At 48.1% G+C, this 27,205-nt stretch overlaps 1 protein-coding gene across 4 annotated transcripts in view; it reads left to right on the top strand.

Annotated features, from left to right (window-relative positions):
- Positions 1-2,954: 2,954 nt before the first annotated feature.
- GLIS1 (GLIS family zinc finger 1) overlaps positions 2,955-27,205 on the top strand; it is a 227,014-nt gene continuing 202,763 nt past the window's right edge. For 3 of the 4 annotated variants that reach the window (XM_067726209.1, XM_067726208.1, XM_067726205.1), the window contains exons 1-2: positions 2,955-3,068; positions 4,079-4,367. In XM_067726209.1, the coding sequence (XP_067582310.1) occupies positions 4,121-4,367 (247 nt within the window). In that variant the 5' untranslated portion in view covers positions 2,955-3,068; positions 4,079-4,120. Of the gene's footprint in view, positions 3,083-4,078; positions 4,368-27,205 lie in introns of all 4 variants that reach the window. The other variant, XM_067726206.1, reaches the window with a different exon arrangement.

The following is a 27,205-nucleotide window of genomic DNA, read 5'->3' as shown; positions in this document are numbered from 1 at the left end:
TGCCAATGCAGGGGACATGGGTTTGAACCCTGGTCCGGGAAGATCCCACATGCCGTGGAGCAACTAAGCCCGTGTGCCACAACTGCCAAGCCTGCGCTCTAGAGCCCATGAGCCACAACTACTGAGCCCATGTGCCACAACTACTGAAGCCCGCATGCCTAGAGCCCGTGCTCCACAACAAGAGAAGCCACCGCAATGAGAAGTCTGTGCATCTCAATGAAGAGTAGCCCTCGCTCACCGCAACTAGAGAAAGCCAGCACGCAGCAATGAAGACCCAACGCAGCCAAAAATAAATAAATAAAATAAATTAAAAAAAAAGAAAACCAACCCAAAGAAACCTCAAAACAAGACAGACTGTGTTTGAGCAGGCACATTGGTTAGTGTAAAAAAGCACACATTATTGCCTGGCCTGCTAAAGGGAGAAGCGGACTTTATTTGTTTTGCTTTGTTTTGTTCTTGACAATTAAAATATTAATGAATTTTATTTTCATACTAAAAGTATAAGGAAAAAAATTACAGTCCGTAATCCTACTACTCTTAAATACCCCTTGTTGAAAGGGAGAGAGAAAAATATATATTGTTAGAAAATACAAACAGTTCAGAGAAGTGTAAAATGAAAAGTACAGGCTTCCCCCCAGTCCTCCATTCCCTTAACCACTGTTAACACTTTTTGTGTTTTCTTCTAGGAAAAAAAAAATGTATATACCCGCTGGATTCTGTATATCTGCAAAGAGGTCCTGCCACATACCACGTTTAAGAGGTCTGTTCTATTGAGTAGATTAACCTTCTCATTGCTTTGCCAGGCTTCACAAACCCATCCATCCTGGTAGGGTGGAGCTGTGAGTTCACTGAGGGAAAGGCAGGATCTCCATGTCCCTAGCTCAGGCATGGGACTTGGATCAGGGTAGGTACTCAGCAAAGAATAACTAAATGAGCTGTGGCTGCAACCTGGAAATTTGGAGAATCTTTGCCTGCAGTTCCAGTTCATTAAGTGACTTCTACAGCAAATGTTTCCTGAGTTCTGACTAAGTGTGCAGTGCTGTGCGTGTGGGTACGTGTGTGTACGTGTGGTGGGGAGGTAAGGCGGAGGACTTGGTTCCTGGCCTCACCAAAGAGCAGAGCTGGAAAGGTCAGTGATCTCCCAGTCCTCTTGCTTTCTGAGGGGGAATCTTAGGTGCAGAATGAGGTCCTGATTTACCTAAAGCCGCAAGGCTTATTGGTGCCAGAACCAGCCCTAGAGCTTCAGAAGAGTGAGGGGGTGGGGGAGGAGCACCTGCTGGTGCCTTGGAGGCATTGGTGAGCTACTCTTACTCCTTCCATCCCTTCCCCTCCTGCCATATAAGTAGCAGTAATACCCAACTCCAGATCCTCGGGTAGAGGCAAGACCTTTGTGCTCTTATGCAGCCCATGGCCCTTGGCCTGTGTGCAATGCGTGGGATTGGCTGACATCCTGTACCTATTCGAGGCATCAGGCTGGTATAGAGGAAGAGCGCTGGACTAGGAGTCAGGCAGCCTGCATTCCAGTGCCAGCTCTGCCACACCCCACCATACTGTGGGCCGGTCACATCCTCTCTCCTCTGAACGTGGGGGTGGGTCTAATGAAATCTCCAAGGTCCTTCCTACCTTTATTGCTCTCTAACTTTAAGATGCTATATTTAACCAATGATAGGAAATCAGATTTTAGGATTCTGTGATTCTGAAATCCTTGTTTTCCAAGAATCCGGGGATGCTGCTTGAGGTCTCTTACTCTGTGTGGACTCCTATGTTGTGAGGCCTGACTTGTTGAGTAGTAGGGAGGGGCTCCGTATACATTTTTCAATTTTAGACCAAGGCCAAAGAGACCAGACCCCTCTCTTCAAAGAGTGCGGAGCCAGGCAGGCTCCTTGGAGTGGGCCCAGATCACCAGTAAACGGTGTGGAGCAGGGCAGGCCAACGTGAAATGCAGAGACGGTCTCAAGGACCTGGGTGGAACCTCCAGTAGCCTTGGCAAATAGACCTGGCCTGGGTGAACAACCCCATTTTACACAGGAGGAAACTGAGGCTCAGAAAAGGGAACTGAGCTACTGCTTCCAGTCACCCTGAGGTCTTGTTCTTAGTCCAGTGTTCTTTGTACACATTGGGCAGGACTCACTGGGACACTGCTGTCCGTGAGGGGAGCCAGAATGCAGGGGAACCAGGTTGCAGGTCCTGGAGGAACTTAGAGGAGTGGGTCTCAACCCCCGGGGCTGTAAGCACCTCCTGGGGGCTCGCTAAAATTCGAGGTGCTGGGACCCTGCTCCCAGACAGATTCACAGATTCACTTGGGGATGTTTTCTAGTTGGGATCCGGGTATCTATTTTTGTTTAACTTCGGAATGAGACCCTCTAGTCTGTTTCCTTTTTGGTGAAAACCACCACAGAAACAAAAACTTAAGACAAGTGGTCTGAGAGCCGTGGGTTCGGTCCCAACCTTGCTGCTGACCCGCTGTGAAAGCTGTGGGAGCTCTGGAGTGAGCGGGTTGGATTCTGCAGGAAACGTTTAAAGCACTTTCACATCCATTGTCTCCGCGGTAGCAGGGTTGGCCGGTCCCGTTTGACCAGGAGAAAACTGATGCTGGACAGGGCAAGAAGGGTCTTGTCTCAGCCACTGGGAAAGACGGAAAAGAGCCAGGTTGAGCCCGGCTTTCCTGATACCCAAGGCGTTCCGCCGCCCTGGCCAGCCCAGCCCCGACGACAGAGCCCAGGCCCTGCAGCCCGCGGCGCCGCCCCGCGGGCCTGCCCTCATCGGCAGCCTGAGGAGGGGGGCCGCGCAGCACCGGGCGCCGCCGGCCGCCGCCTGTCAAACCCTCCGCCCAGCCTTGCGCCCGGCTGGCCCTGGCCCGAGGGCGGAGGCTCCGCCCTCGCGCCGCGATTGGCTTCGGTGGGGCGGCCGCAGCGAGCCAGTGGCTGGAGAGGCTGTCAGGCCGGCCGCGGCCCCGCCCCCGCCCCGGGGTGCCGCCCCGCTGGACTCTGCTGCTGCTGGGGCTGCGGCGCCAGTGGAGGCGCGCCTAGCCTCGCGCCCCGGGAGCAAGCTGCTGCGGCAGCCGCGAGGTGAGCGGGGCGAGGTGAGAGGGGGCGCGGCCCGCGGCCCGGGAAGCGGGCGGGCGCCCGGCCAGACATCCGAGGCTGGCGTCCCAGGGAAGGTGGAATTGGGGAGCTTTGGGATGGCGCGGGGAGCGCGAGGGGAAAGGAGAGTTTGGGGGCCCGGGGCCCTTTTCCAGGAGGGACGATGGAAGGCCCAAGGCTCTGTGGAGGGGCACGCAGCGCGCGCGCGCGGGGAGTGTGAGACCGTGTGCGGCTGCTAGTGTTGCTGAGAGTCTGAGCGGGTGAATGAGGGTAGTGTGTATGGCACGTCGTGTCCCCGAGTGTGCATTTGCGGGGTGTTTGGTGTGTGTGGAAGCGGGCGTGCATGGGCTACCGACTTTGTGCAGGTTTGCACGCGCGATAGGTTCGTTTTCTCAGCTGCGCGTGGGAGTGTGCGTGTGATGGGTTCGCATCGCGGGAGTGAGCGCCTATCCTCCGACTCCCATTTTCGCAGCTTGGGTGGTGGTGGTGGGATCTCAGAGTGTCTCTCCCCCGGCCTGTGGGTGCTCAGTCCGCGGTCCCTGCGCGCAGCCGGCTCCCAGAGCGCCCACGAGGCGAGGAGTGCAGCGGGTGACCTACCCCGAGCAGTCTCCGCGGCTTCGCCAGAGCCCTACTCCGGGAATCTCTGGTTGCCGCCCGCTCTGTATCTCACTGGGTGACGCGCACAGGCGTTGTCCCTTCTCCAGGCCTCAGTTTCCCCATTCGTCCAAAGAGGGCTTGGTGGGGGCGGATTGGGTGGCCGGGCCCTCCACAAGCCAGGGAAGAACGGCCAGCCGCTCCTGCGCCCTGGAAGGGGCCTTTTACGCGGATCAGGTTGGTTAGGGTGAGTGTCACGTTAGGGTGAGTGTGGTGGCGCGAACCCATTTCAAAAAGGAGGAATAAACGCAGGGATGGTGACCTGACCAAACCTCGGCCTCCGGACGAGAAGGGGACCGCTCCGCTCATTCTAACGCGCCTGTGCTTTCTCCCCTCCGCAGGAGCCCGGCGCGACCTCCAGCGGTGCGCCCCGCCCCGGCGCCATGCACTGCGAGGTGGCCGAGGCGCACTCAGACAAGAGGCCGAAGGAGGCCCCCGGCGCTCCGGGTCCCGGCCGGGGGCCCGCTGGCCTCGGCCCGCACATGGCCTTCAGGGTCACGGTGAGCAGCGGGGGCTGCGGGGATGGGGGTCCGCGTGACTTGCTGCCCGCGCCACTGCGCGCCCACGACCTCCTCGAGCCCCGGAGCCCCCGAGACTACGGTCCGTCCAAGGCCTCTGCCGCCGGTAAGGGTAAGTCTGGCCCCGCCGACGTGCCTGGCCGTGGGTGTGGAGAGATTTGGGCTCTCTGACGTTTCTACCGCAGGCCTTTGTAGGAATCCTCCGGAGAAGACTTGGTAGAACTTTCTCCGGAGTTCATCAGTTTCTCTCGAGTTGTTTGGGACTCGCTTGTCATTCTGAAACGATGATTGTTTAGGAAGCATCTAATTTAAACTCAGTAGCCTATATTGGGGAAGATGGGTGTATAGACAGCTCAGATTACATAATTTTGCTTCTGTATGTTTCTGATAAAAGTTGTGTGAAACTTGTCAAAATCTTATTATAAATTAGGATGAGTAGCAACTCGAGTATGTCTATCTCTGAGGCTGCTAAAGGCATCCTTTGAAGTATTCCAGTCTCCCTCAATAACAAAAACCAGAAGCCTTCAGCAAGACCCCTCGCCTGTTGGGACCTCAGTTTCCCCATCTGTCAAGTAAGGAATTAATTATACCAGATGATTTCTGGATTCCTGATGGAAAATTTTATGAATCTATAATCTAGCCTGAGTCAAGTCCCGACTTTAACAATGGCTGTTCTGTATTTGTTGCTTCAGAAGCATAGTTTTGGGTCAAAAGTTAGTTTGCAATACCCTTCCTCTACCCAGTAAGGCTGGTGGGTATAAGGTGCAGGCTCCAGTATAATTAATGGGTCAGAGTCAGCAATGAGGCTGGATTCTCATGAACATGTTCTTCTCATCACAGTTAATTATTATTGAGCCATTATTTATAAGTTTCATGCTGACAGATAATTAACCAGAAATTGGGGAAATTGTTGAGGCACCGTGTCCTCCCCCCTGCCCCCACCTTTTTTTCCCTGGGAGAAACCAAAGCTTTGGGGTTTCATTATTTCAGTGTTCGGGACCTCTTGGTTCTATTTCCAGCTGATTCTTAAGGAAGGAAAAAAGTGTGTTTTATGGCTCTGTAGGCATCACTACTTTAGCATCAATCAGCCCCAGCAACTTAGAAAAGGTAGGGTGGCTTGCTTTTAGAGATGAGAGCTCCTTTCAGGTTAAAAACAAAACAAAACGAAAAAACCCCAACTCCCCAATGCAAAGACTAGTAAAATGAAATAAATATAAACACTTTTTTTCTTTTTAATGAAAACACCTGACTTTGTAGGAGAGCACTATTTCTTGTCTCGTTGTTTTATTTATTTATTTATTTATTTATTTATGGCTGTACGCGGACCTCTCACTGTTGTGGCCTCTCCCGTTGCGGAGCACAGGCTCAGCGGCCATGGCTCACAGGCCCAGCCGCTCTGCGGCATGTGGGATCTTCCCAGACCAGGGCACGAACCCATGTCCCCTGCATCGGCAGGCGGACTCTCAACCACTGCGCCACCAGGGAAGCCGTTGTCTCGTTGTTTTAAATGTCGGTCTCTTCTCCAAGAGATAGAGGTCATTTTTTAAAGGGTAGATATAGAAAAAAACACCTTTAGCGTATTATTACTGGAATACACACATGAGGTTCTCTTTTACTAGGGAGAGAGAGGGCTGTGCAGCAAGACATGAGTAATATTTGCTGCCCTGAGCTCCCTCCCTTGCCCCACTCCATACACAATCCTCCCTTAAATAGATACCCTCCTGCAACATTTTGTGTTAAAAAAAAAATAGCTGTCAATTGCAGATCGAGTTCTCTGCAGACCTAATAAATGGCTCTCCCAAACATAGCCTTTGTTCCAAGCCGTAGTTAGAGACCTTTCGTGTGGATGCATTGTGTACACCTTCTGACTTCCATTCCCCCAAATCCCAATTATTTTTATCCACACACCCCCAATGTCTAAAACATGAGATCTTTAAATCAGGATTATATTTGAAAGGGGCAGAGGAGGATAAAAGAATGTGAGGAAGCACCTCTTTCTTTGTACCTTAAGATGGTTGTACTGATTAAATTTTTTAAGACGCTGCTGTTTTCTTCATAGCCCCCAGCAAGGCTGGTGGGGTAGGATTTGTCCCATCCATTTAAAAGATGAGGAAACTGAGGCCTACTGGGTGCGGGGTTTCTGGCCAGCCCATTGCTTGGACCTGGCCTCTGTCCCTCTGTGCGAATTTTTCCCCGTAGTCAAGCCAGGCAGTGGCCTGTCACAAAACCAGAGCTGGGCAGCCCTCTTGAAAATGCCGTAAAGGAAACCTTCTTACTGCCGCCATTCCCACCCAAATATTCCCTAGACATCGCAACCCTTTGAATATTTGGTGTCTAGCTCCAAGTCTCAGGCTTATTGGAAACAGACAGGTAAGAATACCAACTGAAAAATATTTATTGACCGTGCTGGAAATTATAAGACTCTGCCATCCAAGATCTGTGGGACCAGGGGAAGTTATTTCTCTTCTCTGAGCCTTAGTTTCCTCATTTGTAAATCTACCGTGCGACTTACTTGGAAAGACTGAAGAGAGCATTAGTGATAGAGTGTGAAAGGGCCGCCTCAGTGCCTGGTTATTTTGGAGATTACTCTTGTAATGTGTTTAACGTTCTCAACTTCTGGTTTTCCATTTGCACGAGAGGTAATAATGCTTCCTCCCAAGGGAAAATGAAACAGTTGTTGTAAGAATACTTTATAAACTAAGAAGGAAAAAGGGGTCACTTTTATTAATTCTTGTAGGGCACCGTGTTATGGTCAGCGATACTTGAGATAAAGAGGGTAGGGTGAGGAGGGAGAGAGGTTTGATTTTTTAAATGTTGACTTTAACGACTTTAACTCTGGTGCCCTAGCCAGAGGAAGCTGAGAGGAGCCAAGCTGCAGGTCTTTTGTGGCCACTGCTGCCTGGTGACCGGAGAGAAGACAGTATTGCCTGGTTTGGAATCAGGTTTCAAATGATCTGCCTTCCGTTTCGGACAGACCCTAAGCCGAGGAAGGGAGTGAGCTCTTGAATCCAGCAGCTTGTCCGTAAATGTTGGGGTCCTCTGCGTTTCCAGATCTGCAGTTAGGAGGCACTGGGGATGGTGCGTCGTCATGGACTAACATTGTCATCATTTACAATAAGAATCACGATCTGTTTATGACAGAGTCCTGTTTATCCAGATTCCAAACAGCTGAAAAGGCAAATTACCAGATGCTACGTTTTTTCTTTCTTATTATTAAATACCCGACACTCTGCTTTTCGAAGTCCTGACAAGGAAAGAAAGTAAACATCTGGACTTTATGGAGGCCGTCAGCTTTGTGGCGATGGCCCGATGATGCTCGCTCCCTGTGCACAGTGGTTTACAGTTTTCAACGTGTGTCCCCCACACGTTCCCTCATCTGTCCTCATGCCAGCTGAGCTCTGCCTACCTTGCGGGCTGTTCCGAGGGGACAGATGTAGAAGCGCTGGCTTCTTATTACTGTGATTCCCATTTTATAGATGAAGACATTAAGGTTCAAGGATGTGCTCAAGGCTACAGACAGTAAGTGGCAGTTTCTAAGGCTTCCTGTTCCAAAGTTTGATTCTGGTTCCACAACTTGTACCTTCCATGTGTGTGTGTTGGGGGCTGAGAGCTGGGTGTTCATGACGGCCTCCCGAATGTTCCCAGAGAATTTAAAATATTTTTGCTTTCGGTATTTCTTCTGTCTCGAATCTTTGGAAGTTGGTAACTAGTATCTATGCCATCATTAGATAACTTCGTAGTTTACCAGAAGATTCTGTTTGACCAGAATTACTGCTCTCAGACCAAACCAGATAATGAGCTCACTGTTTAATTCTCAGCGACTCACTGGGCCATTTTCATTGTGCTCTGACACTAGACACATCCTAGCAATAAAAAGGAGGCTGACGATCATGACAAATGTGGACTCTGCCATTAGTAAAAGGCCATTATAACGTGGCTGAAAATTCCAAAAAGTAGTTAATCTTGTAACTTAAAAAAAAGTTAGTATATATATTTTTCTTTAAAAATGAAAACAAGAAGGGAAAGCAGTTGTAGATTGCATTAGGGGCATTAGGGGCTGGTGGTGGAAAGTAAGACGTGACAGTTTTGGTTGGCATTACCTGGTAGAGTTTCTTCATCTGAATCAGAAGCCACTGTGATGTTCTGGGGAGGCTTTTGAGGGGCCAGCACATCCATAATAGAAAGGTATGAGTTATTTTGAAAGCATTTACCCCCTCCGGCTCTAGTGGGCAATTTGCTTGCATTTCATCCATTTTAAAGTGCTGGTCCTGTGATCCGGAAATAATCAGATCCAAATTTTTTCAGTGCTTGAGGTTTCAAATAAGGGGGAGAAAAACCTGCTGGCCAAATGTCAGGCTCAGTGAGACAAAGAGAAACATGTATGTGTGTGGGTACACAAATAAGATAGGAACATGTTGCGTCTACAGTCATAAGAATTATGTACCCGACAAATCTTTTATAGACATGTAGCGGAAATATAATTCCCAAAGATTCCCTAAGAATCTTGTGTGGCTAGAATTCCTCTTCCCTTCCTGCCTCCTAAGCTCTCTAGAAGCTGCTAAGACTTGGCGTGCAAAATGGAACGGGGACCAGCACATGAGATCGTAACTTAATTTAGGCTTAGTTGTTTCTGAGTCGTTTACCTGAAGTGCTCAGCTGGGCTGAGGTCTCAGGACTATCTTGGCTGCGGAATCATATCCATAGGCTGTGTTGCTCCATCTGTGATGAAAATACATGTTTCTTTATATGCCGTGGTTATACGCCGTGGTTTTCCTTCACACTTCTCCTCCTTCTGGAAAAAAAAAAAACCTCACCCCATCTTTGAGTTCTTCATCTCCCTGCGTTACAGTTGCATGAGAAGCGAAGTGCGCCAGCACACTTATTTTTACAGTGTGTTAAAATCCCATTACAGGCATAAGTGCACAATGAATCATTTAAAAAAATATATTCTTATGTTCTTTGTTCTGAATGTTGCATAATTATCATCATTTTCTTTGGTTTTATTTTGTGGAGTTTGGCCAGCATCCTAGAAAAGGGGAGAAACTAAAGTTTGGAATGGGGTTTTCAACCCTTTTTTGGATAGGAATAGGGAAAAAAAACAACAAACAAATAAATACCAACTTTATTTGTAAATTGACCAGTGACTGTCGCTAACGGTGACTTTTGCATAGAAAGGATAATCTCCCTTCTTTCTCTCAATTTTCTTAGAAAAGCAGTTCCTTGTTTTGAAGGTGATATGGTAGTATTTCAACAACCTCACCTTGTATCTGTGATTATATTCAAAGTTAAATTACAGTGTGTGGTTTGCTATTTTTTTTTTTTCCTAATACAGATTTTAGTTGCAATTAGTTTAGACCTAGAGACTTGCAGTTGTTTCTTCTGGTAGGGGGTAGTCTATTTTTGTGTTTAAAGAAACAAAGACATTCAGTTCAAGGGGGAGAAGAAATGAAACAAACTCTACCCTGGGCTTTGAAAAATTCAGCTGCAACATGCAGAAAGCCCAGCTGCGATACCAGGGCCAGGAAAAAAGAGCAACCTCCTGAAATATTTGTGCAGCTCGCCTTCCCTGTGCTAATGATTCTAGCAGTTTAAAACGGACTTCTTGTTTATCAACAGCCGCTGCCTGAATTAATAGTTTACAATGAAAAAAAAAAAATGCTTTGGCGTTAGAAGCAAAGTCCGGGACTGATAGCTGAGTTACTGAGTTAAGGGAAGCAGAAAAGAGAGGGGAAAAGTTTTGTGGCTGCTTTGGTCTCCTAAAGCCTTATTTATAAGAAACTGAAAGAAAACAGAGACCTGGGGTGGGGTGGGGTGGAGAAAATACAACCCTAACCCAGTGTCTTTTAGTTTAAAGTCACTTGAAGCATCTGTTTTCTCCTTTTCCCCGTCTTTCCCTAAACTCCAAAGGGTTATTCCTTCAGAAGGTTTCCGGTGGATTGAGGCGGATTGTGTTAGCATTACGAGCTGTGTTTTTAAAGTCAGCATTTGAGTCAGATGCACTGAGAGGAGCCCTTCAGTCCGCGCACTGAATAATGCATTTCCTGCATGGCCTGAATTTTTTTGGTGGTTATGGTTGGGACTGTCTGGAGCAAACACACGCGCCATTGTACAGCCTCAATGCATGTGGGCCATGCCCTTGGCTTTGAGTCTTGGTTTCCCCATCTGTAAAATGGGAAGCAGTTCCACAGGATGACCCATAGTCTCTTCCTACTCTGTTGCTCCGGGATTCTACATGAACTTGGCTGGGGCAGTTGGGAAGGATCTAGGGTATGGAAAGAGGTCAGGTTCTAGATTTGATCTCTTTGGAACTCTTGACGCCTGAAGTAGAGCACAGAAGGAACCGGAAGAGGGCGGGAGGTCAACTAATCTTTATTGAACACCTACTCATTGCCAGGCCGAGCAGTTTATAGCTGTCATTGCACTTAATAAAGCCCAACAATCCTATGAGGAAAGGAGGCATTATTCTAAATTTACAGATGGGGGAAATGAGGCTTGGAAAAGTTAATTGATTTGTCCAAATAATGAGCTTACCATGTAATTCACAGTGACTCACTGTATAGGTAGCAGGTAATAGAGGCTGGAATTTGAACCCAGCTCTGTCTGACTGCAAAGCCTGTGCTTTGCCCCTAAAGCACAGAGCTCTCACGGACGGCCCTTAAAACCCAAGTAGTGGCAAGGAGTCGCCGTGGCTGCAGAGTGTGCCCCGACCCCTGGGGGAAGGCAGCAGAAGGCCACAGGCCGGTCTGGATGACCAGTCCCCGGAGCAGACGTCTGAGTCTCAGCTAACAGGCTGAGGTGTGATTTTTAGGGGGAGCTCTGCCTCCATCGGGCTCTGCCCACTGCTCGGCTGCAGAAGTGGTAGAAGGACAGTGGTTCCTGGTTGTGACATGGAGTCCTCAGGTAAGGAGTCCGAGACCGGAGGGCCCCTAGAAGCAGCCCCTTCTCAGAAGCAGCGCATACACTCATTCCGCCGGTTACTGCAGGTTCAGGTCCCTCTTTGAGCCTGTCATGCAGTTTGGGGAGCTTTGTTGCCCGAGCCCTGGCTGCGGTCGCCCTTCCATCGGTTATGAAGACATCTGTTTGAAGAGAATTCCTCATGATCGCATCACACGTCGTGTGTAGAATGCGTGCTTCACTGGACATGATGGTTTGAGATCTATTAAATAATTATTTCTTATTAAACGCTTGGTGGGATGAAGAAAGGCTTGTGGGGAGAACAGACCAGGGATCAGAGTGAACTTGAGAGTTTGTGGGAAATGGGTCTTTTGTGTCAAATGATGAATGAGTCAAATGACCCTCTATGGAAGGAAGAGGTCCCACGGCTGGGTTGTGTCTGTGGTCTTGCATGGGGGTGTGTGCATTCATGAGAATGTATGTGAGTGTGGACATTCTCAAGGGATCATACTTCTTCTGAAGTGGAAATTGCAGGAGGCTTTATTGCCCAAAGCTTCTTTGCCTTTGGATGTTGACCCTGGGTCTGAAAGGGAGAGTATGAAGGGGTATCAGGGATGGCCTGCTTGCGTTGTGGCCCAGTCTCTTCCTATTTGTGTCTTTTCTAGCAGCCAGATTACTCTTTTAGATGTTGTTGCTTTTGTTTTTAAATAACAGGTTTGACGGCAAATAAGGCTTTAGCAAGAAACCAGGGCGTATTATAAACCCAGCTTTAGAAATACAGATCCCATTTGCTGTTTTAAGCTCTCCGGGGGGCCTGGAGATTGGGTTTATTTTGGAACGTTGGTGGACTGTATGAATTACTTCTCTGAGGCTTGGGTATTTAATACCTAATAGAAGTTTGTATAAGAGTTGATGATGTATTTTGCCGACTTTCCAACCCTGTAAATAAATTACACGTGCCGGCAGAGGCTGCCAGGATCCACTGTGTCAATTGAAGCTTAATTTTTATCCCAAACCACTTAATACTTTTGTCCTAGTGAGTAGAGAAAATTCCCGGGTTTCGCCCAGCAGCGGGCCCATTCCGAGATGTAGACGGTTTCATGAGCCCACGAACAGGCCTCCGTGGATTCACCGATCTTGACACAGTTTTCAGTGGTTAAGTAGCTTCAGCCCTCTCAAGTCCAACCCCCAAGGCAGAGAATGATAATATAATTTTAAGTGTATCGTAAAAATGAAACTCAATCGCTTCCACTCCCCAAACCTGTCTCGCTCCCCTTCTCTCTGGAGAAAACAGCCGTAATTGTGTGTTTAATCTCAGACTGCCTGTGCATTTTATCTTATTTGAGTGCAAAGCCCAGGTAATAACGTTGGCATTTCCAGTGCGAAACAAAATCGGGTTTCTAATTTGGAGACACTATTAAATATTTCATGCTTCAACCAAACTCAATTCTTTTTTCCTATAATAAGTTTAAATATTAATTCTCTGGAATGTCAGATGCCTAAAGCTAGGCATTTAGTGATCTGCAGTTTCAAGTATCTCGAAGAAGGTTTATGAAACAGGATATTTCACTGGGAGGGATGAGTAGTGTGTTTCAGAGATATCTGAATTCAAGGCAGTGTCTTCTGATTTACTTTTTAAAGGGAAAAGGTCATAAAATAAGTTGCTTTATGTGCTGAAGTATTAAGTGGCTTAGGCTGAAATAACAGCAGAGACTTTACTGTTTTTCCCTGTTATATTTTAACAATGCTTTTTGGGGGAGGGGGTGGGTCATTTTCCCGCCTGCATGTCTCCTCCCCCAGCCACCCCCCCCCCCCCCAAACCAGATGGCTTTAATTCTAACCAAATCCCACGCTGAGGCCAAATGATTGATCAAACAGTCATTTGTACTTACGTAGCTCTCTTTGTGAGAATATCTCTGCATCGGAGCTTTTCGCCGGGCTCGGCTCATCTTTGGGACTTCAGATGGTAGATTTCCAGCCTGGAGAGGTGGAGGTATAGGGGTAGGTGGAGGGCAAAAATCCCAGACCTTCAATCCAAAGAATTCCTTGCTTAAAACCTTTTTGTTACTTCCCATCCCTGACAGCAGGGGTATCCAGGTTTTCTAAATACAAGGACAAAAATCGATCCCCTGTCCAGATAGCTGTTATATTTTTAGTATCTGTTGATGGAGAAAATACCTGGAGGTTACTAGTTTTAAGGGCTCTTTTAAATAGATTTGTATTTTATCAACCACTCACATATCTGTAGAGACATCGATTTGTTCTATAGACAGTCTTTGCCTTCAAGCTCTCCCCTGAAATTACAACTTGGCACGTAGATTCACAACCAGTTGACTGATGGAAGAAATCTGAGCCCCTTGGTCTGGCGTTCAAGGCCTTCCCGCCAATCCAGTTCCACCTCTTCCTAATGTCTGCTTTGCTTGTCCTCCAGCAGCGTTGGATTTTTCTTTTTCTTTTTTTTTCCTTATAAATTTATTTATTTATTTTCATCTTTGGCTGCGTTGTGTCTTCATTGCTGTGTGCGGGCTTTCTTTAGTTGCGGTGAGCGGGGGCTACTCTTCGTCGCGGTGTGCGGGCTTCTCATTCCGGTGGCTTCTGTTGTTGTGGAGCACGGGCTTAGTTGCTCCACGGCATGTGGGATCTTCCCGGACCAGGGCTCGAACCCGTGTACCCTGCATTGACAGGAGGATTCTTAACCACTGAGCCACCAGGGAAGTCCCAGCATCGGACTTTTCCTTGCGCAGCTTCAGACCTGGAATCTTCTCTTGTCCTTCTGTCCTTACACACTTTGAGCTTCTTTTTATTCATTTTTGTGCCTTTTAAAATCAATTTTGGAACATAAAATAGTTCATATTCAAATATTCATCTTTGTAGCCTTACATCCAGTACCAGGTCTGGCAAAGTACATATCTGAGAAGCAAACAGTGTGCTGGTTGGGGCTGTAGGTGTGGAACCAAACGACTATGTTTGAACTCTGGTTCCAGGTACAAACTTCGGGATATTGGGCAAGTTATTAAGCTCTTTGGGCCTCAATATTCTTACCTGTAAAATGGGGATAATAATAGTAACAGTTTCAAAAGACTGTTATGAGGGTGAAACGAGTTAATACATGTATAAGTGCTTAAATACAGAGATTGGCACATAGTAAGATGGTCAATTAATGTTGGAGTTATTACTGTTATTGTTATTGCTACCATGTAAATGTTTGGTAAACAGAATCTCTTAGAAGGGCCTTTCTTCCCTTCCTTTTCACCAATCTGACTCCTACTTATTCTTTAAGACCCAGCTCAGGTGCCACCTCTTCCTGGAAGCCTTCCCTTTCTCCCTTGGCCTGGTTATGCTAGAGCTCTGGCACCCACACCTTTATCCTTCCTTCTGCGGTAGCACAGGTCATACTTTGTGGCGATTTTCCATTTACTTATGTGTCCTTGAGGACAGGGGCAGACTCTCATTATTCCAGCATCCCAGTGCCCAGCACAGGGCCTGGCTCAAGGTGGGTGTCAAGGAAGGTTGGGAGTGGACTCCAACCCAGTCTCTGCCCTCAAGGAGCTTGTAGCCTAGAAAGGAGAAGCTGAGTTTTATGTCTTTGTTTTTCCTACAAGGTTAATCACATGGTAAGGTCTCAGCACATGTGAGACTCCAGTGAATACACAAGGAGTTCTCAAGTACAGACACAGGCCTATTCTCCTTCCCACACCGTCTTGGGGCACTTCACAACGAGGTCTGTCCTACTTTTCTAGGTGACATTGGGCAAGTCTTCTCACCTGTCTGGGCCTCCCTTTCCTCTCCTTTCTGGGAGGAGTTGGCTTCAGCGATCACAGATCTTTCTTGGTGGCTGCCAGGCCATGGGCCAGGTGGAGGAGCTAGGGGCCTGACGGCTGTCCCAAGTGACTGGCCTGGATCGTAGGCCCACTTTGCCACACACCTGCCCCCCCGTCTAGGCAAAGTCCCAGGTGCTTTAAAGTGTGTCTCATCGTATGGTTTAAAGAGCAGGTATTGGTGGTTGCAACACATCTGACCCAGATTTCTCTAAGATGAAGAAGAACCCTGGAAATGAGAGCGAGGAGCCAGCTCTTGGTCACCCTGCCGGGGTGGAGAGTGATGTATACACCCTGGATCCCCACTTCAGGACAGGCTTAGACAGACCCCGGGGGGATTGTGTTGGCCTCCTGGCCCCTCTCTGGGTACTGTTGTGGTTTGAGCTTTGTTAACTGTAGAGCTCTGCCCAAATCACTATTATTCATTCAATCCCCCTATGAACAGATGGGAAAACTAAGGTTCAGAGAGGTCATGTTACTGTGCAAAGGTGGCCACATGGCTTTTGGAGTCAGAACTGAGTTCAGATCCTGATTATACCATTTGCTGGAACTTGCTTGGGCAAGTTCATTGGACTCTGAGCCCCAGTCTTTCTCATTTGTAGAATGGAGATAATGCCTATCTCAGAGTTGATGAGGGGCTTAAGGTGAGGAGTCTGTAGAGCACCTAGATCAGGGGCTGGCACATAGTAGGTATGTACCACAGGTAAGCTGCTGTTACTCCTCTTACTGAGTGGCAGAGCTGGGCCTAGGTCCCCAAGCCTGACTTGGTCTGATGCTGTTTCTCCTCTACACTGCAGTATCCCATCCCCTTACTCTGGTGTTTTGTTTTGTTCTTTCTTTCTTTCTTTTTTTTTTTTTTTGGAGAAATTAGAAGAATAAGGACTTCGGGGTTTCAGAGACTGAGGTCCTAACCCCAGCACTGGAGGACACAGATCTGAAGCACCTGGGCTTCACTTAGGGTTAGGAGAAGGTTAGGAGCTGTCTATGTCCCTTGCCCAGGTGGGCATGGGCTACCTCAGCACAACTGTCTGACAGATCCTGGCCCTGGGGTCAGTCCAAGACATTCACTCAACCTGTGGTGGCTCTGGTGTCTGGCAGGAGGGGGCTGGGGCTGTTTCTGGGGTGGGTCAGGAGGTACAGACCTCCCTCCCCCTGTTCCTGGTTTATTGGGTTGGGAGTTGCTTTCAGACTCTAATATCCAGGTGAATTACCTTGCTTCTGCCTCCCAAACTCATGATGCTGTTCCTGTTCTGCTCCCACATCCCTGTGCTTGCGGGTCTCTGCAGCACTGTGGAGGCCTCCATTTGTTGGGCCCTGCTGTGAGCAGATATCCCCTGAAGCCATTCACTCCTCGTGAGGTGAGTATCATCACCCCCATTCTACAGATGAGAAATACTGAGGCCCAGAGAGACCCAAATGACTTGCCCAAGGTTCTAGAGCTGGTAGGTGGTAGCTGCAGGCCTGACTCCAAGACCCCGCCCTTTCTCACACCTTGCCACCGCTCTGGGCCGTTCCCCAGGCCCTCTGAACTCTGCTGCCTTGGGTCCAATCTTCCCCATTCGTCTTGGTCGAGAAACTGCCTCCTCCAGCCAGAATTACCGTTGCCCTCCTTCATCTTCCACTGCCCTTTGTCACTTTTCTCCCGTTGAACAGTTGGGTATTATAGATGCCTCCTCCCTGACGAGACTGTGAGCTCCATGGAGTGGGGTCTGTAATGACTGCATCTCTGACTTGCAGAAGGAGTGTGGACCAGAGAAGAGAACGAATGCAGGATCCCAGCAGAATTAATCTGTCCCTCTGCAGTCCAGGTGTGGCTTCCTGGGGAGTTCCCCAAGCAGATTTTCAGGACAGCAACCCAGAGTGGCTCTCTATGTCTGAGCCTCAGACAGTGATCTCCGCCTGGCCAATTGTCAGGAGCATATGGGATGAAGTGTGGGGAAGTATCTTGAAAACGGAAGGGCTGCATCCGGGTTTGGTTGTTGCTTGGTTCGTTCATCAGTGTTTTGAATGGCTGCTATGTCCCAGGTATTGGGTTGGGCCCTGGGACACTGTGGTGGGCTAACAGATAGAGCCCGTGCCTGCATGGGGCTCTCAGTCAGGAGGGCTGGGGGACAGTGGGCAAGTGTGTGCAGGTTCCCTCCCAGCCCGGCCGGGTCCCCAGTCCTCACCTGTGCAGCTTCACCACCTCATCACCTGGCTTGCTGTCCTAAGCAGACTCCTGAGCTCCAGACAGTCTGAGACCCATGACCTCAGCCAGTCTCACGGAGCCTTGGTTTGCCAGCTTATAAAATGGAAATATTTACTAGCTAGCTCCCCTTGTGAGGCCAGCGTGAGAATCAGTGATGTCAGCAGGGAAGGGGCTGACTGTGGGGCCTCTGAGGGCGGACGGGAACAGGGGTGTGTAGAGCAGCCCTCTGCAAGGACGCTGGTTGTGGAGCCACACTGGGTACCCAGTCCCGGGGGGTGGGGACACCTTTGCCAGCCCTTTTCTTGCACCTGTTGCCACTTCCTGCTTGCATAAGCCTTCCTCTTGGAGGGAATATCCTTTCTCCTTACCTGTGGCAATAAAAAAAGGCCAGAGGGCTTCCCTGGTGGCGCAGTGGTTGAGAGTCCGCCTGCCTATGCAGGGGACACGGGTTCGTGCACCGGTCCGGGAAGATCCCACATGCCACGGAGCGGCTGGGCGCGTGAGCCATGGCCGCTGAGCCTGCGCGTCCGGAGCCTGTGCTCCGCAACGGGAGAGGCCAACAACAGTGAGAGGCCCTCGTACCGCAAAAAAAAAAAAAAAAAAAAAAAAAAAAAAAAAAGGCCAGAGTTTTCCTTTTGCAACATGTTCAGAGTCTCTCCTGTCTCAGCCTCACACCCCTCCCTTCTTCTCACTCATTCCAGTCTTTCATTCTCCCAATGGCTCTAGCTGTTGGGTACTCAGAATACAGCAGAGCTACAGCTGAGTCCTGGAGACAGGTAAATTCCCATTGTGTGATATTGGCCAGGTAGGTGGGGGCTTGGGGGCTGTTGGGGACCTTCCTTCTCTTCCCCCTCCTCCTCCTCATTTTCAGTATCCTGCCGTGATCATCTTTTGAGTACGGCAAGACATTGGATCATCTCTGTTTTTTTAATGGATCATCTTGTAATTATCCTGTGATGTAAGTGTTCTTATGGAAGAACTTATGGCAATTTACATTTAAATTAATTACAATTAAATAAAATTAAAAATTCGGTCCCTGAGTCTACTAGCCACATTTTAGTGCTCAGTAGACCCATGTAGCTAGTGGCTACCATATTAGGCAGCAAATATAGAACATTTCCATCACCAGAGAAAGTTCAGTTAGATGGTGCTAGTCTAGAGTATCTTTCTTTAGTTTATTCATTTGTTCGGCAAACATTTCCTGGAGCCCTATCATATACTAGTCTCTCTGTTAGGCTCTAGAGAAGTAGGTATAACCCAAGCGCGGCCTCTGCTTTGGGGAGCATCTAGTCTAGAGGGCAGGCAGATGGACATACCAGCTTGGAGGTGGGGCCAGCGTGCTGGATACTGGACTCCTGCTGGGGATGCAGACGTGAGTATTAGGGTCTGCCTGCTCTCAGAGAGCTCACAGGCTACCACTGACAAGACAGAGATCAGAGCAGCCTTCCTGGAAAGGTAGCATTTGAATGGCCGGGCCCTAGTGGGTGTGTTCTGCTGATTCCCCAGGAAGCAGTCCAGAGAGGGCAGATGGTTCATGCAAGTACATCCCTGAAGCTGGAATCACGCACAGGGTCTCCTGATGGCATCCTGCATAGCCACTTAGATAGGACTGGGTTCCTGCCCTCCAACAAATTACTTGATCTTACTCCTAATCCTTCTTTGGGAAGTGGCTGACCCTTTAAAGATAATTTAATAATTGTTATTTTCCCCACTTATATCAGTAGTATATACTTATTGTAGAAAATTTGGAAACTCTAAAAACATTTAAAGATGGAAATAATCTCACCCCCAGAAGTGATCACCATTTACATTTTAGTATATTTCTTTTCAGTCTTTTTTCTATGCTTATCTGTATATTAATAGTTTTCATTATCATTGGTATCATTCTGAATATAAAGCCTTGTGTACTTAAACTTAACATTCTAACATAAATCTTTTCCATGCTGTTAAATTTTTTGGTAAACATTCAAAAACGTATTGCATTTTACTACATTTGTTAAATTATTTTGAATAGGTGATACATTTAAAATGGTTCAAAATTCAGAAGACCCAAAAAAGGGTTCTTAGGAAGAGCCTTCCTTTTCTCCCCCCAACCCCCAGTTCCCCTTGCTGGAGGCAACAGTGACACCCCCTCTTCCTTCCCCTATTTTTGTTTGGCCTCTCAGATAGTTGATGTGAGTACAAAAAAATATGTATATATATTACTTGCGTGTGCGTGATGCTTAGAGTTTTTCACCTTTTCCCTTAGTCTAGATAAAGCTGCAGCGACTATCTTCCTGCAGTAACCATCATTTGCATCTATGATTGTTTTCTTAGGCTAGATTACCAGAATTGAAAATTTCTGGGCCAAAGGCTAGTGGCATTTGACACACATATTACCAAATAGCTCTTTAGAAGGTTGCACGAATTTTCACAACTTCAAGCAGTGTCTTAAAGAACTTACTTCCCTGAATCTTCACCAGTGTTTCCAAAGGAATTTCCTAATTGGAAGGTGGAAGTGACAACTGGTTATTGTTTCATCTTACGTTTATTTGATCGTTAGTGTAGTGGAATATATACTGTGTATTGATTCACAGTTCATAGCTCCTCTTTTGCAAGTTGGTGTCTGTGTCGGGGTCTGAACATTTTACGTATAAAATGTAAAACTTTACATATTTTAAAGTGTTCAGCAAGTTAGGAATGTTAATATTTTGTTCATATTTGTTGCTAATATTTTTATGAGTCTGCTGTTTAAATGTTTTTTATGATGATTTTGAAACAAAAATTCAAAATTTTTATATGGTCTTAATTCCAAGATTTTCCTTTGTCATTTCCTCCATTGCTTTTCTTTTTGTCATTGGCCAAGTCCTATTGTTTGCTATTATTACTATTTTGGGGAGCTTGTTTTATTACCATTCTAAAAATATTTTTATTTTCAGCAGAATAATGCTAAACATAGTTCTAAAATCATCTAATACTGTTAAGACTTTACAGGGAGTTAGTCCCTTACCTTCGTTGTCACACTGCTGAGAGGCAGCTGCCTTCAGCCAGGGCTGCTGGGACGCTCACTTCCAGTGGGCATCACTTACCCTCATCTACGTGGATGGTGCTCCCTGGACTTGCGCAACACAGGGCTCCTGCCTTCAACTCATTTAGTTGTCATTTTCTAGTGTTTTCTCCCATTTGTCTCAGTTACAAAAATAAAAGCGATAATAGCTAAACGTGGTGCTTATTACCGTGGTCCAGTCATGCTCTAAGAGCATTCCGAACATAATGCCTTTGATTCTCCCAGCAACCCCATGAAGGAGTTGCTGTTATTATCCCTGATTTGCAGATGAAGAAACAGACCCAGAGGAGGGAGCCATGTGTCCAAGGTTACACAGCTGGTGAGTGGTGAAGCCTGAATTGCTAGGCTGCACAGCCTCTAAGTAAGACTTAGGCTGCTGTTTTTAGATCGGCTGTATTCATCGGCTGCTGGCTTCTTGTATGATGGGTGAGGATTTAGTTCTCTTGAACCTCCCCCCACCCAGTTTTTATCCCGCTCATGCTGGCCCTCTCCTCCCTCCTGCTCTGGTTGTAGCAGTTCAGCCTGTGCACAGGTGGGACTGTGGGTAGCAGGATGCCAGTGTGTGGATTTTGCTTGCTTGGTTCTGGCTGAGCCCCAAGACGATGGGTATTGATAATAGGCATTGGCTGCTACCTTCTAGAGCAGGATTTCAGGTGCCTAAACTTAACTGTGGTTTTGAGATCCTTAACTGGCACACACTTTGAGGGTGTCAAAGGGTTGAGATGGAAGAGACGACAGAGGGCATTTCCTTAGAGAGAGCTGTTGAGAAAGCTGTGACACTTCCTCCCCCGTGCCGGGTGGGCGGGGAGGGGGTTGCTTTCTCCTCACCCAGGACTCAAGTGAGAGGGGCTCTGAGAGCCCCACTCAGAGGAACGATGTGCTTTTTCATGCCTGAAGGTATTGAAGATGAAAGCTGTAGGTGGAGCCCCTGCCCGGCAGCAGAGTGAAGGGGGTGGCTGCACTGTGGTTGTGATGGACAGAGGGTTCTGTTCCACGGGTCCTGCCTGGTGGGCATTTTCAGATTGACCCACCCTGCCAGAGAGGACTTCTTGCCAGGCAGAGGGGAGAGAAACTGGAGGTGTCCCATGGGACACAGTGGGGTTCTCTCCTGGGAACCCACGGAAGTGGGCACTGAACACGCAAGTCCAGAGAGCTCCCCTGGTACCTGGCAAGTGAGTCCCTTCTTGCCACTCCAATAGACAGAGTAAAGGGCACTGGAGACATTGCCCCTCCGCCCCTGCTCAGGGGCCCCAGCAGGAGGCAGGCCCGAGCTGGGGGAGGGGAGGAATTTGGCTGTAAATGAAGCTCAGAGTTGAGATTATTAATCTGGACAGGACATCTTAATAACCAAGATGAGACTGTTCTTAGGACTAAAAGTGTCTGGAAGATGTTTTATGATCCAAGAATGGTTCAAAGAGTTAAGGGAACTTCTAGAGACTTCACAGGGGTGGGGAGTGGGGATGGGGAACAAGTCTGCAGATTGGGTTTTAAATAAGGGCCGGTGGGGTAGGGAGGCACGGGGTAATGACATTGTTTCTGGAGCACCCTCTGGGGTCCACTTTTTCAGCATAGGGTTGGTTACATTTGAAACAGGATGTTGAATTAAGTCACGCACTGTGGGAACTTTCCCTTTGGGGTATAGCATTTTGTTTTCCTGGGGTTAAATAGGGTCTTTTTTTTTCATTTGCTTAGTTTTATATTTATGTATCTATTACCACTTTCCCCTAAATACTCCATCAGTTTTGTCAAACATTTGTCAGTCATACTTTCTTAAATGCTCAAATGCATCAGGTTATCTTAATTCCATTTCTCACGCACCCCAAAGAAGTGGGGAGCACTCCTATTGCACCTCCGGGGATTGTCACTGATGCTCTCCTATGTAGGATTCCCTAATTCTTGCCTCACACATGTATCACATTATCTGGCTGATTTAAGCAGAAAAGAGATTTTATTAAAAGGATGCTGGGTGGCTCTCAGAATTACTTACTAAGGTTTGGAAGCTACATAGCTGAGAACTGTACCCCAAAGTCCGCCACAGGGCTGTGCAGCAAAAACAGTGGGTGCCAGACATTGGCAGCAGAGCCCCATCCCTGGTCGCTGGCTGTCGCTGACTCCTTGGTTTTGCTTGTGTAGACCGATTTGAGCCGTACCCCTAGGTTTATGCTTCTAATTGGCAGAGCCTGGGCTATGTGCCCACGCCTCATCTCCAAGGGAGGCCGGGGAAAACACAATCTTTTCACGCAACATATTTTTACTGAGCACCTGCTAGGCACCCTTCTAGATGCTGGGAAAACAAGCAAACAGGCAAGAATCTCTGCACTTACATTTTAGAGGGGGAAGATACAATGATCAAATAAACAATCAAATATAATGTTTACCAAATGGTGGTACATACTTTGGAGAAAAAGCAGGGAAGAGGGCTGGGGACTTCTGCTGAGCAAAGACAAAGTACGTGAGGGATGTGACACTTTCAGCTTCTGTGTGCATTTTCAGTGTGCGCGCGTTATGTGTGTGTGTGCGTGCATGCGTGTGTGTGTATGTATGTGTGTGTTGGGGTGGAGTGGGGGTTTTTTACCTTGGAAGGTGAGTGATTTTCCCAGTAGAAGAAAGGTGTTCAGATGCTGAGCACCCAAAAGAAAGTCAAATGTCCTTCGCATTGTATTTTCCTTTTTCTTAGTTTAACCCCGTAATTTGCTGGAGCCCATCCTCCAATGACTTTGTAAGAAAGGTAAGTAAGGGTGTTTGTCTGAAAAGTGTCTCATTCCTGATTAATAGTTTGGCTGGAGAACTTTAATAAGAAGAAGAACTAATCTTTAAATGCTTATTACCATATGCCAGGCATAGTTCTGAGTGCCTTACATCAGTTAATGCATACTCACAACAGTCTATTGACTGTTATGCCCATTTTACAGATGAGGAAACTGAGATCCAATGAGGTTAAGTAACTTGGCCATGGTCACACAGCTAAGTGTCAGGGCCAGGATTTGAACTCAGGCTGTCTGGCTTCAGAGCTGATCCTATTAAGAATTTTGACGATATTCTTGTCCCATTGTCTCCCAGCTTCCCTCATTGCTGTTGAGAAGTCAATGCCATGGTGATTCCTGAAACTCCACGTAGGTCCCCTTCCTCTCCAATCTATTTTCTAGCTTTCGGGTCATTCTTTTCATCCCTGATGTTCTGAAGTTTTCTAGTGATGTGCCTTGATGTGGGTTTTTTTCCATTAATTGGACGGAGTACTTGTTGTGCCCTTTGTTTCTGAAGATCCATGACCTTCAGTTCTAGATGTTTTTATGTAGCAGGTCTTAGAAGTTTTTTTCCATGCCGTTTGTCTATTTCTTTTCCTGGAAATTCCACTAGTTGCATGTTTTGCTTTCTGTATCCATCCTCTCGTTTTTGTATCTTTCTTTAATATCTAGCTCTTTGTCTTTTTGACCTGCTTTCTGAGAACTTCCTTGACTTTCTCTCCCATTTTATTTAAAAATTTTAGTTATTTTTGGTTTGCAGAAGTACTTTCTTGGTCTCCAACAGTTCCCTTTCATGCATTTTGTCTCTGGTTATGGATGCAATATCTTATACCTCTCTAAGGAGATTTTAGGATTTTAAACCATCTTTTCTCATATCCCCTGTGTTCCTGTTTTCTGTTTGTGGAGTTCCATTTGTTACGTTTGGTCTCATTCTTTCAGGTTGGGGATTTCCTCCCATGCTGGTGACAATGACCTGATCTTATGAAGACATCTTGTCTACTAACCCTATCTCTTTTTTGCTGCCCATTGCCCCTTGTGTCTGCCCTCCTTGCCCAGCTTAGAGTCCATCCTTATACTTACTCCTTTCCAAGCAGCTCTTCTCATGTCAGGCCCCAACCCTGGTTCAGACTGGACCACCTGAGCCTGCCTGTTGATGGGTGCTGGTGGAGACAGCCGTGCTGAGCGGTCGGGTCTGCATCCGTGAGCTCAGCGACAGCGGGCCTCTCTGCAGCCCGGCCACCAGCTCCTCCTCGCTGTGTGCCCGCAGGGCCCCTGCTTTGGTCAAGGCCAAACTGTCCTTACTTGTTCTTCTCATCCTGTTCTCTCTCATTTTCCTCACAGACTTTGCTTCTTCACTTCCCTTTCCTGCAAGTGTGAATTTCACCCTCTCTAGAGGTCATTCCCATCAGCATACAACCTGCTCCAGGACCTTCCAGCCTGAAAAGCAGAACCAACATTGCTTCCTTGAGCTCACACTCCCTCCTGCTACAGCGCCTTTATCTGCTTCTGCTGAGGCTGAAACTTCCAGAAGGAGTCACCTTGGTTTACAACCCTCCTTCGGTCATGTCCCAGTTTCTGTCCTCCCCTGTCTGCAGACTGCTTGTGTCAAGGTCCCCGTGGACTCCGCGTGGCTGGAGCTAACCACTGTGCCCATCTCCATCTCACTGCCAACGCAGCAGCATCAGTTCAGTGACCGCTCCTGGTTCTCCCTGGCTGCCCCCCTGCTCTGGCTGCCCCTTCTCACTGCCTTTGCTGGCTTCTCCACCTGCAGTGCCCAAGTTCTAGTCTCTGGGCTCTGGGCTCAGCCCTGCATCTCCGCCACCTGGTCCATGCCGCTCCCCGGCACCCCTCTCCTGGGAGTTGCAGCAGTCACCTCACTGGCCCCTTGCTGCCACCCTGACCTCTCTGGAGTCCAGTGCAGGTATGAGTTAAAATGCAAGTCACGCCATGACACTTCTCTGTTTAAAGCCCCCCATCAGTTTTCTGTTCTTTCCAGGCCCATGAGGCTGACGTGATATCTGCCCTCATCCTCTACATCCTCTCTGCCTCCCTCACTGCACTCTAGCCACACTGACCTTTCCGTCCTGTGAGCATGGTAAGCTTGTCCTCTCGTGAGGGCCTTAGCACGGCCTGTTTCTGCTACCTGGCTTGCTTTTCTAGTTCATCTTCGCACAGTAGACTCAGGTGTCTGCTTAAGGGTCACCTCCCAGAGAGGCCTTCCCTGACCACCCAGTTTCTTTGTGTTATCTTACTCGTGGGTTTTCATCGGAGCACTTGTTATTACTGCATGTTTTCTTTTTTTGGGGGGGGGCAGTGTTGGGTCTTTGTTGCTGCACGTGGGCTTTCTCTAGTTGTGGCGAGCGGGGGCTACGCTTTGTTGTGGTGCGCGGACTTCTCATTACCGTGGCTTCTCTTGTTGCGGAGCACGGGCTCTAGGTGTGCGGGCTTCAGTAGTTGTGGCACTCGGGCTCGGTAGTTGTGGCTCGTGGATTCAGTAGTTGTGGCTCGCAGGCCCTAGAGCGCAGGCTCAGTAGTTGTGGCACACGGGCTTAGTTGCTCTGCAGCATGTGGGATCATCCTGGACCAGGGCTCGAACCTGTGTCGCCAGCATTGGCAGGTGGATTCTTAACCACTGCGCCACCAGGGAAGCCCCTACTCTATGTTTTCTTGTTCATGGTCATCCTTCACTCCCAAGAAGGAAAACTCCACGAGATACAAGGACCCCACAGGGCCTAGAACAGGTGGGCAGAGTGCCCTCCCACTGCTCCTGTCTGTCTTGGCAGCGGTCACACTGTGATGTCTGTCTCCCAGGGAGGCAGGGCCACGCTTCATCCACCTCTGGGCTCATCTTTGCACGCGGCCTGCGGCTTCCGCAGAGGCGTGGCCACTTTTTGTAGGAAAAAAATGCATTTCTTTTTTTTTTTTTTTGCGGTACGCGGGCCTCTCACTGTCGCGGCCCCTCTCTCTGCGGAGCACAGGCTCCAGATGCGCAGGCTCAGTGGCCATGGCTCACGGGCCCAGCCGCTCCGCCGCATGTGGGATCTTCCCGGACCGGGGCACGAACCCGTGTCCCCTGCATCGGCAGGTGGACTCGCAACCACTGCGCCACCACGGAAGTCCAAAAAATGCATTTCTTGTTAATCCTGTGTGGGCCTTGGTTTTGATGCTGCCTGCAGCTGGTAGAGTAGAAAAGGTGGGGGCCATTGTGGACCTGAACATCCATACTGTTTTGAGCACTGGGGGCTGCCATGGAAGATCTCTCAGTTTTCTCTTCTGTGAAATGGGGCAATAATTCTATGCCTGGGCTCCCGTGAGGCTCAGGGGAGAAACAGGATAGGAAAGAACTTAAAAAAAAACAACAACCTAAAAAGAGGGCGTTTGTCTAACCCATTCTGCAGTTCAAATGCAGTGACCATTTATGAAGCACCTACTGCGTGCTGTACTAAGGGGCTGTTCCCATGTTTACATAATTCATTTAATCTTTCAACACTCTTGTGAGGCTCCTGGTGATCTTGCACCAGAAGAAGCCGAGACTCCAAGAAGATGAATGACTTGCTGATCATTTGTAGAGCTTGTGATACCTGTGTTTTCTTAGGCTCGGCTCAGTTTCCTACTAGTTTTGGACTTTGTCTTTAGACAAAAAAAAAAAAAAATTCGAATTGCTGTTTCCAGTTTCTTTCTTCATTTAGTAAGTTTACGGGGAAGGGGGAGGATTGGGGAAGGTAGAGGGAAATGGGGAGATCTCAGGACTTTCCCTGTCCAGCCACATACCCCAAATCCCATCCCAGCATGAAGAGGCTAAGGCCCTCAGGGGACCAGACATCCTTTTGTGAGGAAGCTGTCATACCCCCTCTAGATTCATGTCTTTTCGGGATGAATTAGCTATAATCTTAGGGGCTGTCCCCTTCCCCTCCCTTTTCAAAATTCTCTTCTCCCCTGTTTCTCTTCTCTCCTGCTCCTGAGCATGTGCTCTGTCTCTCTATGTACTTGGTCCCCTCTTCTTTCTGTGGCCGTCCCTATTTCCCTCCTTTTTGGTGTCTCTCTTTATACTATCTCTATTTCTGACTTTCCCTTTTTTTCCTTCTGCATCCTTCTATGTCCTTCTATCCAGGCTTCTTTCTGGCTCACTTTCTGTGTTTTTTCCTTCCTTCTCTCTGGTGCTGCCTTTCTGGGTCCATATCAACATTTAGGCTCCTGCTACCTGCTATTGCTGAAAAGTGCCCCTTTGGAGTTGTGTTTACAAAGAATCCACGTGGTGGC

Source organism: Pseudorca crassidens, chromosome 2 (genome assembly GCF_039906515.1).
Source record: "Pseudorca crassidens isolate mPseCra1 chromosome 2, mPseCra1.hap1, whole genome shotgun sequence".
In the NCBI taxonomy this organism is placed as follows: domain Eukaryota; kingdom Metazoa; phylum Chordata; class Mammalia; order Artiodactyla; family Delphinidae; genus Pseudorca; species Pseudorca crassidens.
The sequence above is the reverse complement of the archived record's forward strand: the minus strand, read 5'-3'. Positions and strand labels throughout refer to the sequence as shown.